The sequence below is a fragment of the Notothenia coriiceps genome, unplaced genomic scaffold, assembly GCF_000735185.1.
Source record: "Notothenia coriiceps isolate Sejong01 unplaced genomic scaffold, NC01 NC01_scaffold00037244, whole genome shotgun sequence".
NCBI lineage: Eukaryota > Metazoa > Chordata > Actinopteri > Perciformes > Nototheniidae > Notothenia > Notothenia coriiceps.
This window is the reverse complement of record NW_011369945.1, coordinates 8,901,221-8,918,921: the sequence shown is the minus strand read 5'-3', so window position 1 is coordinate 8,918,921 and position 17,701 is coordinate 8,901,221. Positions and strand designations below refer to the sequence as shown.

The window sequence follows — 17,701 nt, the reverse complement described above, 5'->3', positions numbered from 1 at the left end:
AAAAGTCAGCGCGCCCTTGATGACCAACAAAACCAAATTTCTACACAGGATGGGCGATTTACTGTCCGGGCGCGAACTTCAGCCGGGTCAACCCAGACTTGAAAACCATATTTGTAACCGGGTTCCGACCTTACCGACAATCACGTTGATCGGCCGCCGCGCATCGCTTTGTTGACCCGTTCTTACGATAGTTCCCAAACTCCGTCCTTCGCGGCGCGTTACGCATGGTGATGAGCCAATGGTAGGACTTTTGTCCGTAAGAACTAAACAGCGAATTCAGAAAATCTTCATACATAAAAACAAAAAACCCCCAATATTTCACCACTAATGTCCCTCGACTCCTGGCGGGGGGGCGGGTCATTAGGAGGGAGGGGGGCCGGCGCCGGCGCGGCGCCGGCAATCCCTTAACCGTAGGTCCTTCTCGCTCTGCCGCGCGACGTGCATCCAGTCTTTGTCCCCTCCTCTCGCCACTCCTCGCGCGCGCTCCGCCCATCCTACATGGCCATAGGGCCATAATGGCTTTTGCCAATGACCCCCTCGCCATATGCGCCGCGGCTTCAGTCTCAGGCCAAAGCCTCATGACCCTTTTCCTCTCCTTTCCTTCTTAAAGAACAGCATAAAATAAAAAAAATCAAAATTTCACTCCGGCCCACCGCGGCGCCACTCCCACAACCTATCTTAATCTAACGCTTCTACGCAACAGCAGAAGTCATCCCACATACCTAACGGCCACAACAGTCCTATGAATGCTTTCCCCACTCAGGTGCTCCCTACTTGACCTACCCTAAACAAAGAACCGAGCTGGTCACTTCCGTCTACAACTCCAATCTCTACTCTCACCACAAACAACACGCGTTACGCTCTAACAGCTCCTCGGTCACTCCCGCCCCCCATAAATAAAAGAGATCAGCTTTAGAGTCCAAATTGTACCAATATTGCCACGAATATTGCGCAGACAAACCGTACTGTTCACCGATAAGTGCGCCGTGTGACTCCGCCCACAAATATTTTCTATAAGGTATAACCAAAAAAGTATAAAAAAAAAATACATAAAAATAACAAACAAGGTCATGATTTTCCAGTTCTTCAGGGTGTTACTTAAATTATAAAGTAACCTGTGCAATTGACTATAGCATTTCGCGAAGTACCCTCATTACACCTAGCCTATGTAAAGTTTCATAGTGTGCTATACCATAGGCCCAACCATAGCCATATGCAAGTCTACCATAGCCATAGCATAGCAATTTTTTTCATACTTGCTATACGTTAGGGGATGGCATCTGCCTGGTGAAAAACTGTTTAAGGAGAGGACAATTACCGTCGAGTAACACGCTTAACGAGGGTTGACTCTATACCCTAACAGGTGAGAGTTATCGAAAGTATTCAGTTGGAGTCTCTTAACCACCTCTTCGTTTGCCCTCCCGGTGAAGCCGATTTACGTTTGTCCCATCGGAGGAGACGTCGCATCCACGATCCATAGAAGAGACGGAAATCCATCGAGGAACATAGGAGAGAACGTGAAAATACAGCATCACATGACGAATATAACAAACGGTACATCCATCTTACTGAACACCCAACGACGAGCGAAGAACGCGGAAGAAACTATAATAGTGGGTCGCGAACATAAACTAAACGATACACACATCTCTCCCACTCACGCAATTTTACAAAATACACTCCCTGACGCCTGACTTTAATCGAGTTTCGATTTAGACCCGTAACCGCGCCATCCAAAACTGAACAAAATCACAAGAGGACACGTAAAGGGACGGTTTATTTGCTAGTTTAGTTTTTGGTTATTTTTTTTATTTATGTCTATATCACAGCACACACAGAAAACAGACACACACACCTATGTGCCTTGGCAGTCTCTTTATTCATTGTTCATCTGACAAAGGTAGGTCAAAAAGTGCATAAAAACACAACAAATTAGCATTCATTTAACAGAATCTGAAAAAAAAGTGCACAGTTGTAGCATTACATTTGTTTGCTTTAGAAGTCAAATATTCAGGTTATTTTTTTTGAACCAGGCACATCACAAAGTGCATTTACTGAATACAATAATAGCAGTCTTAATAAATGTCCTCACATACAAAAAAAACAGCTAAAGAGCTCCAATGCAACACAAAGAGGTAGTACTGTAGCAATACTATTTTTTCACTTTTCAAGTAATAACAAAAAAATCATACGTTTTGGTCACATTTGACCCAGACACATTACAAAGTGCATTTAAATGAATACAGAAAGAACTGTCAAACCCTTCAGTGCACAAACCCATAACAAGGGATACGGGTAACTATATGAATGTATACTACACTACACGTCTACTATAGTAAACTAGGTGCTTACTATCACCTCATTTGTGATTTGTCATCGCTGACTTTCTCAATGGGAGAAGGGACATTTTTTGTTTTGAACAAGAGCAGTGATTTTTGGCTCATAGGATGTCAATGCAATCCTAAGACATTGGTGAAGAGTGCTGTCAGTCAGGGAGCAGCGAGTGCTACTTTTGATTGAGTTAATGTGTGAAAAGCTTGATTCACATGTGTATGTTGATCCAAACATACTGAGCACACAGATCGCAACTTTCTGAACGTTAGGGAACTGCTGTTTTTTGACATCACTCCAAAACTTCGCTGGCCCGTTAGTGCGCTGCATGTCAATAAGTTCCAGTGTATATTTCCCCTTGTCGATGCAGGGGACCACTTCCTTTGCTCTGGTTGATACGTCCCCCTCTATTGCAACAGTGAAGGGGTCTCTGGCAAAGCCCATCATCACGTCTGTGGGCAGAGCAAGTCCATCCAATCGACCGGCAAAGTTCTCTTTCAACCTCGCAATGAAATCTGTCATCACATCCGTGATTTGTGCCGGAGATGTGATGTGTTTGGGGAGCGTCGGAAAATGCAGCATCCGACCCGTGCTCAAGTCGGTAGCTAAAAGGTCCAGCTTGACTTGGATCTGCTCCACAAGATCAATTACCGTGTTGTCTCTGTTTACGCTTCAGAGTTGAGAGGGACATGTTTTAGAGTTGCTATCATAGGACCACCGTTACTAGCACCACTAGATGCACTTTCAAAAAACGTGCTGCGTTGTGGTTTGGTGGTTTCTATGCAACGCGGAGTGTTGCGTTCATGGTCTGTACTAGTGTAGGAATTTGGCTACGGGAGGCTGGGCCACTCGGGAGTTGGTTCTGAGCCGCATCCGGCCCGCGGGCCGCCTGTTGAATAGGCCTAGAGTTTGCGTTGAGGACCGCACGTTTTCCCGTCAAGTTAGTATTTTATAAATCGAAAAACATTGCGTAGAAACTGGCGTACGCCATTTTTTTAGCGTATCCCTTTATAAATGAGGCTCCTGGTGTTTCCTCTAGCCCCCCCCCCATCAGGTCAAACATTTCACTCACTCACAAAAAATATTGAAATGTAGGGGGATAATATTCAAGTTGCTACATTAAAGTGAGGCGTCCCCTGCTGTCTGCTTTTTTCCGTGCTACCGCTTGGAGATGTCAATAGTAGGATTTACCGATCACATTTTCAGGAATTAAAGAAGATTATTAAAGTAAAAGTATAGGATTTCTAAATTGTAAAAGTACTTGCATTCAAAATCTAATTCAAGTAAAAGTACAAAAGTATCGAAATGGCCCATTTCAGAATCATAATGAGTTGCTGGATTATATTTATGATTATTGATGTGTTTTTATCAGAGCTCATTTAAATACTTCATATACTGCTACCGGATGTCTTAACCTATAAAAATATATCAAAGTGTATTTAATAATTCATTTATATTCTGTAGCTAATAATCTATATCTAAAAAAACTCAAATAAATGTGGTTTATGTTTTAGTGTATTCATATTTGGCTTTATTTTATAATCTGAATCTGAAAAAGTAACTGATAACTAATTTTGTCAAATAAATGTAGTCGAGTAAAAAATGCAATATTGGCTTGTGAAGTATAAAGTAGCATTAACTGAGAATACTGAAGTGAAGTACTAGTACCTCAGACATGTCCCTCACCCAAACAGGAGAGAGGTGAGTCAACTGCAGCTCAGCCTGTCAGGATAATACCAGCTGTGACTGACTGGAAATCATCTGCAAGCAAATATTCAGCATGAAGGACTACAATTAATTTCCCTTTAGTTTACATCTCAGTTAAATCAAGACGGAGAATATAATCTTGATGTTGTCATAGTGATGTCATCATTGGGGATATAGGCTTGTGATTTAGACTTGAGTGTTCACCAGCACTGTGAGGGAGTGTCTGATACAAATACATTATTTAGTTTCATTTTGGGAAATGTAGAATCCAGTGTTCTTTGGAGCTCATCTCGGGCTGAATGTCACGATATGTCTGAGTTGGCTCTGTTTGTATCCTTTTTGTTTTTAATCTGTGACTTGTCTTACTCAATGTAATTGGAATTTTAAATATTTCTGCTTTATATATAAACATAATACTCAAACTCAAATTGATTTAAACAGTATCACATGTTTATCATATTAGACTGTAGAAAATGATGTTTGTTATTCCTGAGGAACTCTAACTAAATAAATTACATGAGAGAACTTTGTCAATTGCTATATAGCACATTTTAACACTGTACTTCCTACACCACTGCGTAAAGGTTACTTGTAATACATACTGGAGCCTTTCTCCAAGTGTTGCATTGGATTTAAACATGTATCTCTCCTGGGTGATGCAACCTCAGGGAGGCAAGTGTCGTTGACTTACCGCTGTGCCACCAATGTGTCGAAAACAGCTCACGAGGGGGGGGGGGGTAAGTGGGGTCCTCTCCTCAGCATCCCTCTGATGCCAATCAGTCAGTCCAGTCAGCCACCCAGTCCTCAGGGTTGTTCAGGAGTTAAGACGTGCTCCAAAGTCCACCACCATGAGACAACAGCTGCCAGTGATAGCCAGCCAGCCAGCCAGCCAGCCCCCCCCAGTGTGATGCCCCTGTTTAATCCACTATTCACATACAGTATTGTATCAACTGTACTCCTCCCCCCCCACCCAATAATAATGTCTGTTCAGTCCGTCAGTGTTCAGGAAGCCGTTATGTGGATGCTGTTAGTAACAATACCAGACCAGCTCTCTTTTTGACGTTGATCTTTTTCATCATTTTATTATATATATATATTTATAATATGTACAGAAAAAAAACATGATCAAACTCAGCAGGGAGACAGCACCAAAGTGAACAAGCCGGACAGAAAAAAGACAGAAGGTGAGTGACAGGCAGCTCCTGCCCGGTGCTTTTTATTAACAACAACACCTAGTGAGTGCCTTTAATAAGCCATTGAACAGCCATGGACAAGTGTGCAAATGACATGGACAAAAACACCCCCTTTCACCCAAAATCAATACAAAAAGAAAGAAAGAAAAGTGTATTTTCATCAGAATCACATTCATAAGCCCCACCCCCACCCAATTCAGATTCCCCTTCTCATTCTTCCATCGACTAGACAACACAGTATTCAATGAATACATTAAAATCAGTAGAATAACAAGACTTGTTGAAAGAAAGATTTAAAAAAGGACAAAATCCAGGGTGTGTGTGTCTCAAGTGTTAGGTTTGCTTGTTCTGCATCTACTCAAGTGTGATACCGGGATGCCAACATGTGTCCATAAAGCTTCAGGAATGTTACACGCAACCCTGACCCTGATCCACACAGCTGTTTCCTTCCTCCCTTCCTCTTAATGTGAGATTAAAGTCCTGCAAAGCAAACTACTGTATGCCAGTTTCTCTTCACAGGGCTGGATAAAAAAAACATACATCAGTGGAAAATGAACACACACACACACACACACACACACACACACACACACACACACACACACACACACACACACACACACACACACACACACACACACACACACACACACACACACACACACACACACACACACACACAATGTGGACTCCACTATATTCAGGTTTTGTGTCGCTGTTGTGCCTGAAATCAGATTTATCAAATGTATCAGTAAAGGGTTGCCTTGAATTGGGAGTTCATATCCGGTCTGCAAACCAAGACCAGTCAGTCCCAGAATCTCCAGACACCCCCGAACACAACACAAGGGATGACGCAGACTAAATTCCTTTAGTTCAGCATGTGTAGGAGCCACAGATAACCGAGTGAAGTCAAAACAAAGTGAGTTCTTAGAAGGCCCTAATGCTTGTTTCCAGTTCTTTGTGAGGGGGGGGGGGGGTGAAGGGTTAGGGCTCAGATTGCTGAGGTCTCAGAGTTCTACGTCAGTGTGGAGGCCCCTCTACAGAAGCTCTTTTCCTCACACTCCTCGTAGTTTCCCTGGAAATAGACCTAACACAGTTACGAGAAGCGCTCCAGGCATGTACACACTCTCATACCTTTGCCATTTCAACGTTACTATGCCAACAGGAGTCATTTAATGACAACCGGCTAGCAAGGTCCTAACAGAACATCAAATCTGTTCACATATATGTCTTGCAAGACGGATTGAATATGTTCCTCTCAAGTAAATATGACCTATAGAATGAAATGTCACGCTGAAGTACAAGTTTACTCTGAACCACTGCTTCTTTAAGATGCCTTTAGGAGTTTTAAATGATATGGGAATTCTTCCTGTGTCCGTGTCCATGATTATTAACATTTCTTTAAAAATGTAGAAAGGTCTTTTGCTTTGTTGAACATGAAAGCTTCAGTATACTTCAAATAAAGTGCCTCCTTTATCCTGTTCTTGAAAATATGGCCTTGTTTATTAAAAGTATAGCGAGTAATGATTGTAAGGGACTCAAATGTGAAAAAAATAATCACAACTGGCAAACTAAAGCATCTGATCAGAAACCCAAAATGCACAGGGACAAATAAGAAATCGCTAACCGTCCGAATGTGACACGATTACAACAGGTCGTTCTCAGGGAAGGAGCAGCAGCAGCAGCAGCAGCAGCAGCAGCAGCAGCAGCAGCAGCAGCAGCAGCAGCAGCAGCAGCAGCAGCAGCGCCCCCTGTGTGCCTTGGCAGCCAGAAAAGGGCACACCTCCACCTCAGCTCCATCTGCAAACAAGCAAGAAATGAAATCCTAAAAGCTATCTGTCACCTGCTGAGCATGAGAATTTAAGCAAATTATACACGTCTCCTTCAGAAGTATCGATGAGTAAATAAAACAAACAATAAAACCACAACAACAATAAATTGTAAGATCAATGCAGAATGTTGCCAATCGCTTTCATTTAAGTTAAATCTTTGCCCCCTCTATGCATCTGCTCTGTAATATTTAGTGTATCCAGGAAGCCCCCGTGCCAAATGTTACAGCATGTTGTCACGTCGCTTGCTTTTAATGTATGAGATGAAAACTAAAAAAGTCAAATGAACCCTGTATACTGCTGTTCTCACAACCCCGCCTCCAACCCAGCTCTGACGTCTATATGTGGAATTAAGTCACCTGCCAGTACTCCTCTTCTCCCCCAAGTGTTGAGCAGTTAATGCTTCCTTCAGAACCAAGCACGATCCGTCTTTGCATCTAGATCTTTATCCTGTATGTAGCCGAGCCAAAGTAGCAAAACAATTCATTTCAGAGGAAATGTGTGCCCCTGACCAATCACGTTCTGACTTTTAAGAGAACATAGATCCAAAAAGAAGCAGGCTATGGTATTAGCCGTGTGGTACCATACACACTATGGTACAGAGTGGCCTCTTGAGTGAACTGTGTTAACTGGCTGTTAGCGACCAAGCTAGCTGGCTTGCTAGATGCAACTGGTTGGCTTGCAAATTAGCCCCACAAGTAGCCACTATGCTACCTAGCTTGTTGCGCTAGAAGGTGAATTTTATTTTGCTCTGCCACTTTAGAATGCTTCAAATTAAATCATTGTCGGGTTCCAAAAACCTCTTTTCCGTGGTGCACATGTGGGACTGCATCCAACAATGTTTGGAACTTCAACCCGACAATGATGATCAGTTTAGGGCAAGGTCACACATGAGCTAATGAAGACCCCTGACGGATTTGACCAAAGTTGAACTCTATGCCAAGCAAAGATTCGTCATTACTCGTGTCGAATGGAAGTCAAGGTGAGTTGAATATTAATTTAGCAAAAGTGGCATGGCCTTATTCAGCATTAGCTGCATGTGAGGAGTTTTCATTCTTCACATAACTACTGCCGTCACCTGTTTCCAGTTCACTCAAAGGTGTGTTCAGACAGAAACCGAGGTCAATTCTTAATGCTAGCGAGATTGCATACAAACTCTATGGAAAGGCATAAACAGGTGCAGGTTCACTCGGGGGGTCTGGGATCAGACGTGTGTCCACTGCTGCCCTACCAGATGGTAGTGTGAGTTACAGAGAAATGAATAGTAATATAAATCCTTGGTTGAAGCAGAATTTAAAACAACAATCCACAGTTTAAGAACAGCAGTTGGATATAATAGTTTGTGGGGAAACTACATAATGCTTTGTCCAAAGCCTTTGACAATCAAAGGGGATAGCACACATCTGATGCCAAGTGTAGGTGGTTGGGCCTGTTGACCCGCTGCAATATGATTGGCTGTTTGCCAATTACTGTCTTAGCTCGTAGTTGGAAGAGGCAAATGTTTCCTTTCAACTGACAGCGCATAAAAAGGGCGAGTCAAGCATTAGAACAGCAAGTTGTGGAGAGCACGTGAATGATAAACCACAAGAGTGTCATTGCTTCCTGTCTGAACACACCTTAAGACACAGAGTGGCTTCAGGGAGAGGACAGATGGAGGGAGAAGCTTTCCCTTGGATCTCCATCAATATATTTCAAACCATGAGTCACTGTTCAGGGAAAGAGAATCTAGTGTGTGTGTGTGTGTGTGTGTGTGTGTGTGTGTGTGTGTGTGTGTAAATAATTCCAGGGATGAAAGTAGGGCTGAGGCGAGAGATGAGATCAGCAAAGACAGACACAGCCTGAGGAGGAAAGAGTTTTGCCAAAAGGCTAAAATCTTTTGAACCTCTGCCCCCCCCGCTACTGTGTGTGTGTGTGTGTGTGTGTGTGTGTGTGTGTGTGTGTGTGTGTGTGTGTAGCAATAAGCTCACTTTTATCTAAACCTAATCTTCCACTGCCTCACTTCCATCCTAAATCAATAGCAATCTTCCCCCTGTTTCCTCTCTGTCCTCTTGGCAGAAAGTAAAAGTGGCCTCCGTGTCCCTCCCTTTCCTCTCTCCGCTGTTTGACGGGTGTCGGGGCCCAAATGTTTCAATGTGTTTTCTAATCTTAACAATCTTACAGTTTACTCCTCTGATCAACCGCCCCCGGATCTCCAGAAGGGCGGATAGAGGGGGGTGTGATGGAGGAGTGGGGGGGTGAGGGAACACAGACGGAGAAGAGAGGGAGATTTCAGTGGGAATGGTGGAGGTGATGGTCGGGGCGGGCGGGTGTGGAGCGAGGGGTCTTTAACAGCAGCCCCCTCCGGACTGCCTGACAGGAGTGCTATCGATCTTGAGGTTGGGCTTGTCTCCGCCGGCTGTGGCCCCGGGGCCCATGCGCTTCTTGATCTCTGCCGCCATGGTCATGAAGGCCTGCTCTACGTTGGTGGCGTTCTTGGCGCTGGTCTCCAGGAAGGGGATGGCCAGGGAGTCGGCAAACTCCTGATGGAGAACATGGAGAACACTTATAGTGGGACAGTGAGCTCATCACACACAGACATGGAGTAACGGGTGCTGTATTCAAGTCAAACTACTTTTGCCATTTTTTTGTCAAAGAAAAACAGATCAATCAATAATGAATAATCATAAAGATGCCCAATGATGCTCCTTGGGGTTCTCCCTCTCCTGTAGTGTGTGCTATAGCCTTCAGTGCATGTCTATGGTCTGCAGAGGCTGAACTCCCCGAGAGTTTCTCTCCCACACACCAGTTGTCAAGGTAGATTGGTGTTAGGTAGCACAATGTGACATCCCGAGCATCTTATGTTTCTTGGATGGCTGCAAAGGCGTGTTCACATTCAAAGAAATAATCCTTAGGTTTCCTTAAAGGCTATTCCTTAAAGTGTGAGTTTCTAACAGCTATCGAAAACATGCCAAAGTGCAATGGATTGTTTAATAAAAGCTATGTATCCATTAGAAAGGGAAGGTGTTTCCAGCAGTGATAGGTATGCCTGTTGTAATGGTGTAGTCTCCATTAGAGTACAGGCGTTACCATGAATGAGTCAAAGGAATAGTATGTCATGTGCATCCCCCCCTCACAGATGAGAAGAAGAATCATGTTGGGACTGAATGCACAGCCTCACCTTGGCTGTTGTGTAGTCCACTACTTTCTTAGTGGTCAGGTCACACTTGTTGCCCACCAGAAGCTTGTTGACATTTTCACTGGCGTAGCGGTCGATTTCCTGCAGCCACTGCTTGACGTTGTTATAGGACTCCTGCACAGAGACAAGGATGTGAGCTTTAGAGCTAACTGCAGCACTCGACATGCTTCTAACACCACTGGGAGGACATGCACACAGCTAAAGGTCTTTGTAGTACATCATCAACACCTGAACAATCTAATGAAATCACACACCAGAGCCCTGCAGTAACAACTTGTTGTGTAGTTCTAGTAATAGGGGTTCTTGTGGAGATTGGGTCATGATAGTGATGAAACTGTTTTTTAGGCTGTGTTTAGCAATGAATTATGTGTGATCTTTTTATATTTGTCACAATGATGTATTCATACAGTCATATAATACAAATAAATAGCTATATGTCATGCTAGGACAAGACACAACTGGGATTGTCTGTCCATGTAATTCACATCAGATCAGTTCAAGTTTGAACAGGGTTAGGTAATGAACAACATTTGGTACACAGAATGTATACTTATCAAAGTAACAAGACAAACTATAACATCCTAAAGTATAGGAGTGATTACCCACCTGATCTGTCACATCATATACAACAATGATGCCATGAGCTCCGCGGTAGTAACTGGAGGTGATGGTACGAAACCTCTCCTGACCTGCAGTGTCCCACTGACAGAGACGCAGGCAGAGAAAGAACATTAATAAACAAAAATCCACAAAGAATGTGAACAAATTGATTAATACCCTAACTTATAACCACCTTGAGACAATCCAAGGTCTCATGTGTTGTTTTGACTTTACGGAGCATTATTACGGCATAAGAAATGGACCATTGAGGAGAAGGATGTACCATAAACAAATGGAGTGTAGCAACATCAATTCTATTGAGCTGATTTCTGGATAGCAGTCAAAATAGCAGCGCTTGGAAATACTTAGAGGATGGAGACACAAATAGCACTGAGAGCAGAGTGGTGTGACAGGACTGTGATGTTGCAATGATGCAATTAGTGATGTGTAAATGCACATTATTCAGAGTTTACCATATTAACTGACAGGCTAATAGAGTACAGCTCACCCCCCCCACACTTCATTTTAGCAGCCTTCTTTAGTGTTTGGTGGCTGTAGCACTATGGGTTTATTTGACAAGTAACAGTATTTCAATTATTTGTGTTAAAAGGAAAAAACAATGCTTTGAAGCAGTTGGCTGAGAGGCTGCCCTGCTCCTGGGTCTGTGAAGAACACAGTGGAATCTTTTGGAGTTTTCCCTAAAGTGGATGATGTGATGTGAGCATTCCTCTAGCTCTGCTCTGAACTCACGTCACCTGACAGAACGAACCAGACCTGATTACCTAAACGTAGTTTTGTGAAACCTTTCTATGCGCTGTTCTCTGAAGCACGTTGTTACTGTTCTGTTGTTGCATTTAGTAACCCTGTTGTGTCCTCCTCAGCCATTGTAATCACAATCATCACCAATCAGAATACTTGATTTATCCCGGGGGAAACTGGGTTTTGTGGCCGTGGCTCCATTTTGGAATGAGATCAAAATAGAATAAAACATACAGAAAAAAAATAGAGAAAACGGAATAAAAGTGTTGATATAAACACAAGGAGTCAAAGTTACATCAACATCATTAGAGGGTTTCACTGCAGTACACAACAAAACAATATTACCTTGAATTGCCCTCTTGTCGAATGAATTCATTTGCTTACCAAACTGCTTCTATGACATCATGTGTGTTTTTGATCTACATTGGGAACGTATAACTTTGTAAACACAAAGAAGAATCTCGTACCAAGGTTCATAAAAGATGAAGTAATGTGAAGCTTCAGGTTACTGTTCATTTCTACTGTGAGAATCAGCTAAAGGGCGGGAACATGAACAGTTCATTCATTCTTAGGTGTGTTTAGATCTACAAAAGCAAGTCAATAAAGAGCACTTTAAAGTGGGCTAGTAGTTGTTTGTGTATATCTACAGCATTAGCAGAGCTGCTGTGTGTGTGCTTAACAAACTGGATGTTTTCAGGTGGTGTCGCCTGCACCTTTAAATTAAACAGGATCCTCTTACAGCTTGGACCAAGTGTAAAATGTACACGCACACACAGAAGGCCTCTTGTGTGTTTTGATAACAATGGTTGGCTCTAAGCCCTAGCTCAGGTGAGGGTTACAGATGGTGTTCTCTGTGTGTGTGTGTGTGTGTGTGTGTAATGTGTGTGTATGTGTATGTGTATGTGTATGTGTGTGTGTGTGTGTGTGTGTGTGTGTGTGTGTGTGTGTGTGTGTGTGTGTGTGTGTGTGTGTGTGTGTGTGTGTGTGTGTGTGTGTGTGTGTGTGTGTAGTTATAGTAGTAGTAGTAGTAGTAGTAGTAGTAGTAGTAGTAGTGTGTGTGTGTGTGTGTGTGTGTGTGTGTGTGTGTGTGTGTGTGTGTGTGTGTGTGTGTGTGTGTGTGTGTGTGTGTGTGTGTGTGTGTGTGTGTGTGTGTGTGCTCACAATCTGCAGTTTGATGGTCTTGCCATCCAACTCGATGGTGCGGATCTTGAAGTCCACACCGATGGTGCTGATGTAGCTCTCTGTGTAGGTGTCATCCTGCAGAGATAAAGTGAGTGAGAATTAGACCAAAGGTTGTGTAAGGACAACGATTTGAAGAGACCAAAAGTAATGGGAAGAACATGTTTTGGAGGGTGAAAACTTACCGCAAAACGCAGCAGGAGACAGGACTTTCCTACTCCAGAGTCTCCAATGAGGAGGAGCTTGAACAGATAGTCACTGAAAGAAAACATTCCAGGTCAGAACAGGGGCCACATCTTTAAGATCAGAGCATGTGTTGTCTCAATGCCAGTGTGCCGTTGTGTTAAACATTGACTGACACACAGCTTTCTCATCACCAAGGAAGATAGATGAACAATGTTTTATATCTAGCTTTCCTGAGTATAAAGCTTTGTTTTCTTAGTGTCCACAAAGCAGATGTTCAAACCAATACCAACAACATGTTGTCTGTCCTACAATCATTCCTGAATTCCTCTACTATCACCTGGGTGTCTCTCAGCTCCAGAACCATTGGAAAGAATGAAGAGATGCTTTAAGAGCGCTCACAAGGATGTTTCCTTGTTGTTGACGGCTCAGTAGTTTGCTAAAAGAGTTGGTTAATGGCGTTTTAAGCAAAAATAACTGAAACAGTAAGAAAAGGTACTACGTTTGTGGGGGACTATTTTCAGCGGCGGATAAATCTTGGGGATTATTTTGGGATACAGTTCAGTCTGTGATTGAGTAAAACAAACTCCAATGTGTGTTTATGGTTGTGACGGAGCAGGTCACAGAGTGACTGATTCCACCACTGACAGCCGAAACACACATACCAAACATTTCCTGCTCTCTTCAGTCAAATGAACCATGCAATTGCTTATTTATTTTACGTTTGTTAATTATGGGGAATGATTATGTTAAGAGGTAGTTAACCTGTTTATGTTTGGGTCGGATCTCTTTGTTGAAATGTGGTTTTGAGTAGATTGTGTCACCTGTTGACGGTGAGCCTGTGGGAGGGGCGACGGGTTCAAAAGGGACAGTGTTGGTTCCTTGTTTTTTGGGACTGTATCACTTGGAAGAATGTTGCAATGAAGGCAACAGCTGGGACATGTTTGGGAGTTGGTTGCAGAGAAGGCAACACCAGAGCATTTTTACTCTAATGAGTGATGGACGGCCTGTTTTGGACTTTTATTTTGTTGTTTAAGTTGTGCTGGTTCAGCTATATTTCTTTGTTGCTGTAAATAAAGTTTTGGAGCTTAACCCAACCGACTAGGCCAGTGTTTTTTGAACGGACAAATAGAGCCCCGTCACAATGGTAATATTTTATAGGGTCATGTAACCCAGTTCAACAATGTGGCTCATGATGTTTTTTTTATTAGTATTTAGACAAAAATAAATGGCACAAAGGACAAATATATAAGCGGTTTTGGGTACACACACAATATTGTTAGTTGATACATTCTTTGTTATTTAGGCCTTGAATTTGCATGATTTGTTGATAAATAGTTTGACCTTAGCATAGCTTGTGCTAATTAGTTTGTGCCAATTCAAATGATTTCCTATGTTGGATATTATGTATCAAAACAATCCTTCAGACATGATAAAGGCCCGTCGTGAAAGTCCAGCATCATTATTAGATCTTGAAGCTCTGTCGTGAAAAAGGTGCTTGTGACAAATAAGGGTGTCTGCCAATATGAATTACAAATCAGATATCACATCGTCTTTGTTTTGCCCTTTTTTTTTATCTGCATACATTACAGTTTGGAATTCACTGGAATTATTTTTTAAGGTTATACAATACAAATCCAGCAGATGCAACATGACCAAATGGTTTGTGCTTTTATTACAGAGAGGGTCAAGAAAGTGTTTTTTTTGCCTGACTCATCCAAGTCCTATAATATTTAGTGTTTGCCAGAGGAGTCTGATCCAATACAAGCAGCAGCTTATTTGTTTACAAGCTACTTACTTTAAAAACGTAATCATGGTTAAAAAAAAATACATTTAGAATCTTACATGCGATGGTTGATACGCGGTAAAATTAACAACGGTTTTATTGAGAGAATATGATTGACGATCAACGGATCGTTTTAAGAGACGAAAGGTATGGCTTTGTTTAAATGTTGATTTGTATCATTTAAATCATAAGAGTACAGTTAAGAAATGATTTAAATATATTCTGCTTTATTCAGCTGATGGATCAGCCAATACATTAACCCTTAGGATGTTGGGACAATGCTACTTTTTATGTTGCTTATTCCAAATATTTTTTGTTTTGGCCAAAAAAAAATGGCTTTACTTAAGGTTAATTAAATAGCTTGTAATGAATTTTGCAACTGCAACTTTGTTGCTGTTGACTCCTTTGTTGTCCAACTACTGTTTGCTGTTCAATAAAGTCAAAGGTAAAAGTATTCTTGGTACTTGGTTACTCCAGCACAAACATACAGAATGCACACACAGTGGGATGAATGAAATGTTTACTATAGGCCATCACACACTTGTGCCCCGGGCACTACAGCAGCTTGATCCGGCCCTAGACTTAGAGCTCGGTATTACTTAAAACGTTACGGCTGTGGTGCCCATTCCTAACATCCAACACTGACGCTTTAACAATACTTATTTTAATGTCATTTGAAGGATTTTAACTGTTATGCTGGTACTGGCAGGTTCTCTTAAAAGGATGGAACAACATCTCCCACCGTCCATCCTCCCAATCCCTGAGGGGAAAACAACATCACATGAATTTGACACACAGCAAAGACAGCTGGAGAGAATTGCCCAATGCCCCTGCTATTCTTGTGTCATAGGAAACTGAGACCTGTCGTGCATCACAGCCACTTGACACTTGATCAACTGGCAATATCTCACAAACACTGGATGCAACAGCACTGTCGCAATCAGCCCATTTCACATGTCTGTATGGCTGGGGGTTCTGTTGATGTGGACTGATGTTGAGGGCAAACAACTAATCCAAAGACCATCTTAAGTACATGGCCATACACTTAAACTGAGGGAAGCTGCCAGCTAACAATAGTTATTGTGGCAACATGCATAGCTTTACTGCCATAAGAAGGGCAGTGTATCGTTTGAAACTAGGGATGTTAACGGTTAATCGACTATCGATTAATTGTCGAAAAGAATTTACTCGATTAAATTAAATTAATTGTGACTAATTGAACATTGTAATCTAAGACCGTTTCCCACAGGACGTACTTGAACGTGACCCGAGATTCTCGCGAGCCGCTAGAGCTAGACCTGTCACAAACTTGAGGCGGCAAAAAAACTAAAACAAACAATGATGAGGCGGTCAAAACGGAGTGGAGTGTGGGAGCATTTTAGATTAATTAACGATGAAAAAGACGCACAATGCAAACTTTGCGGTGCTACATTTAAATACAACAGCTCTACAAGTTCGTTAAGATACCACCTGAACAACTTGCATGTAACGTTAGCCATTCCGTCGCCTTCACAACCTACAATTGCTGCTGTGCTGGGAAGGCGAGTATGCGACCAAAGAAAAGCAGACGGCATTACTCAGAGAATTTGCGGGATGATTGAAAGGAGTTACTAGGCAGCGACGCCCCCTACAATATAGGACAGAGGTAACTTAACATAGTACGAGGGCTATTAAGGAGCGGAGCCACCACGATATAACACCNTTGGAAAGGGGTAGAGAGAATGAAATGAAGAAGTGATCGGATGTGTGGAGCGGGTTTACAGAGAGGTTAGAAGTAGTGCAGTTCCTTGAGAATATGAGATCAAGGACATTGCCAGCGTTATGAGTTGGTGGGGATGGAGACAGTGAGAAAGCAAAGGTGGTTAACAGAGATGTTAGTTCGTCTATCTTCCCTGTCTGGAGGTTGAAGTCTCCGAGAAGTGCAGCGGGAGGGCCAGTTTCTGGGATGTGTGAGAGGAGATGATCTAATTCCTCCAAGAAGTCCCCCAAGGCGCCTGGTGGACGGCAGAGAACAACAATGGTTAATTGTCAAGGATGGGTTACTGTGACGGCATGGAATTCAAAGGTGGAAGGAGTGAAGTTAGGTAGCTTGAAGAGGGAAAAGCTCCAATTGGGAGAGAGCAGGAGACCAGTGCCACCTCCTCTGCCAGAGGGTCTGGGTGTATGGGAGAAGGAATATGCTGTGGAGAGAGCTGCTGGGGTGGATGTGTTGGATGGAGTGATCCAGGTCTCCATGAGAGCAAAGAAACCCAGAGACTGCAGCGAAGCGTAGCCAGAGATGAAGTCAGCCTTAGGAACAGCTGACTGGCAGTTCCACAGGCCACCTGCAACTAGCTGTTGGATCTCAGTGGAGCATGTGTGATAGACAAGAGCAGGCCGGTTATATCGATTAGGAGATACACGGGGCCAGTGATAATTGCGAGAGGACACATGAACAGGAATGGAGAAAATACACATGATTATAGCATGAGGGGCTAGAAAAACAAAGACAATTGAATAAAACAAAAGAAAACACCAGCGATACTTAGCTCAATCAAAGTAGGGATTGATGTCACAATCTGTGTTATTATCTAGTCATATTAAAGTCTTTGTTAATGTGGTTTATCGAGAATCTAAGTAAGAATGTGCCTTCATTGCTTGTTGAAAAGTTTAAGGGCTTACATTACCTAACCAGGTCATGGTCTGGATTCATGGTGGAGGGTTTGCTATGGGGTCAGCTTCCACGTATGATGGCTCCGCCCTGGCTGCTTACCAGGATATGGTCGTAGTTCTGATCCAGCACCGTTTGGGACTTCTGGGCTTTCTCAGCACTGGAGATGAGCACATGTCTGGGAACTTTGGCATGCTGGACCAGGTAGAAGCTCTGAGGTGGATCCAGCAGCACATTCACAACTTTGGAGGAAACCCAGATGTAGTTACAATATTTGGGGAGTCAGCTGGACGGAGTGAGCGTATCTCT

At 42.8% G+C, this 17,701-nt stretch overlaps 2 protein-coding genes across 2 annotated transcripts in view; one reads left to right on the top strand and one right to left on the bottom strand.

The window, feature by feature from the left end:
• Positions 1-5,223: 5,223 nt before the first annotated feature.
• Positions 5,224-13,060, bottom strand: LOC104964619 (ras-related protein Rab-1A). Its single transcript, XM_010793452.1, has 5 exons — positions 12,959-13,060; positions 12,756-12,851; positions 10,842-10,937; positions 10,218-10,349; positions 5,224-9,579 (listed from the first exon to the last, which is right to left on the bottom strand). Exons 1-5 carry the CDS (start codon positions 13,043-13,045, stop codon positions 9,385-9,387), a joined length of 606 nt encoding a protein of 201 aa, XP_010791754.1. The 5' UTR covers positions 13,046-13,060; the 3' UTR covers positions 5,224-9,384.
• A 4,357-nt stretch (positions 13,061-17,417) lies between these two features.
• Positions 17,418-17,701, top strand: part of LOC104965275 (pyrethroid hydrolase Ces2e-like) — a 1,400-nt gene continuing 1,116 nt past the window's right edge. The window contains exon 1 of the mRNA XM_010794233.1: positions 17,418-17,596. Coding sequence (XP_010792535.1) covers positions 17,420-17,596 — 177 coding nt within the window. The 5' untranslated portion in view covers positions 17,418-17,419. The remainder of the gene's footprint in view (positions 17,597-17,701) is intronic.

What these genes read in the sequence shown, in the direction of transcription:
- LOC104964619 (XM_010793452.1), bottom strand. Translation starts at nt 13,045, where the DNA reads ATGTTTTCTTTCAGTGACTATCTGTTCAAGCTCCTCCTCATTGGAGAC. An exon ending in GTCTCCTGCTGCGTTTTGCG is followed by an intron (nt 12,852 to 12,958) that starts GTAAGTTTTCAC and finishes TTATCTCTGCAG; the next exon opens with GATGACACCTACACAGAGAG. An exon ending in TATATGATGTGACAGATCAG is followed by an intron (nt 10,350 to 10,841) that starts GTGGGTAATCAC and finishes GTCTCTGTGCAG; the next exon opens with GAGTCCTATAACAACGTCAA.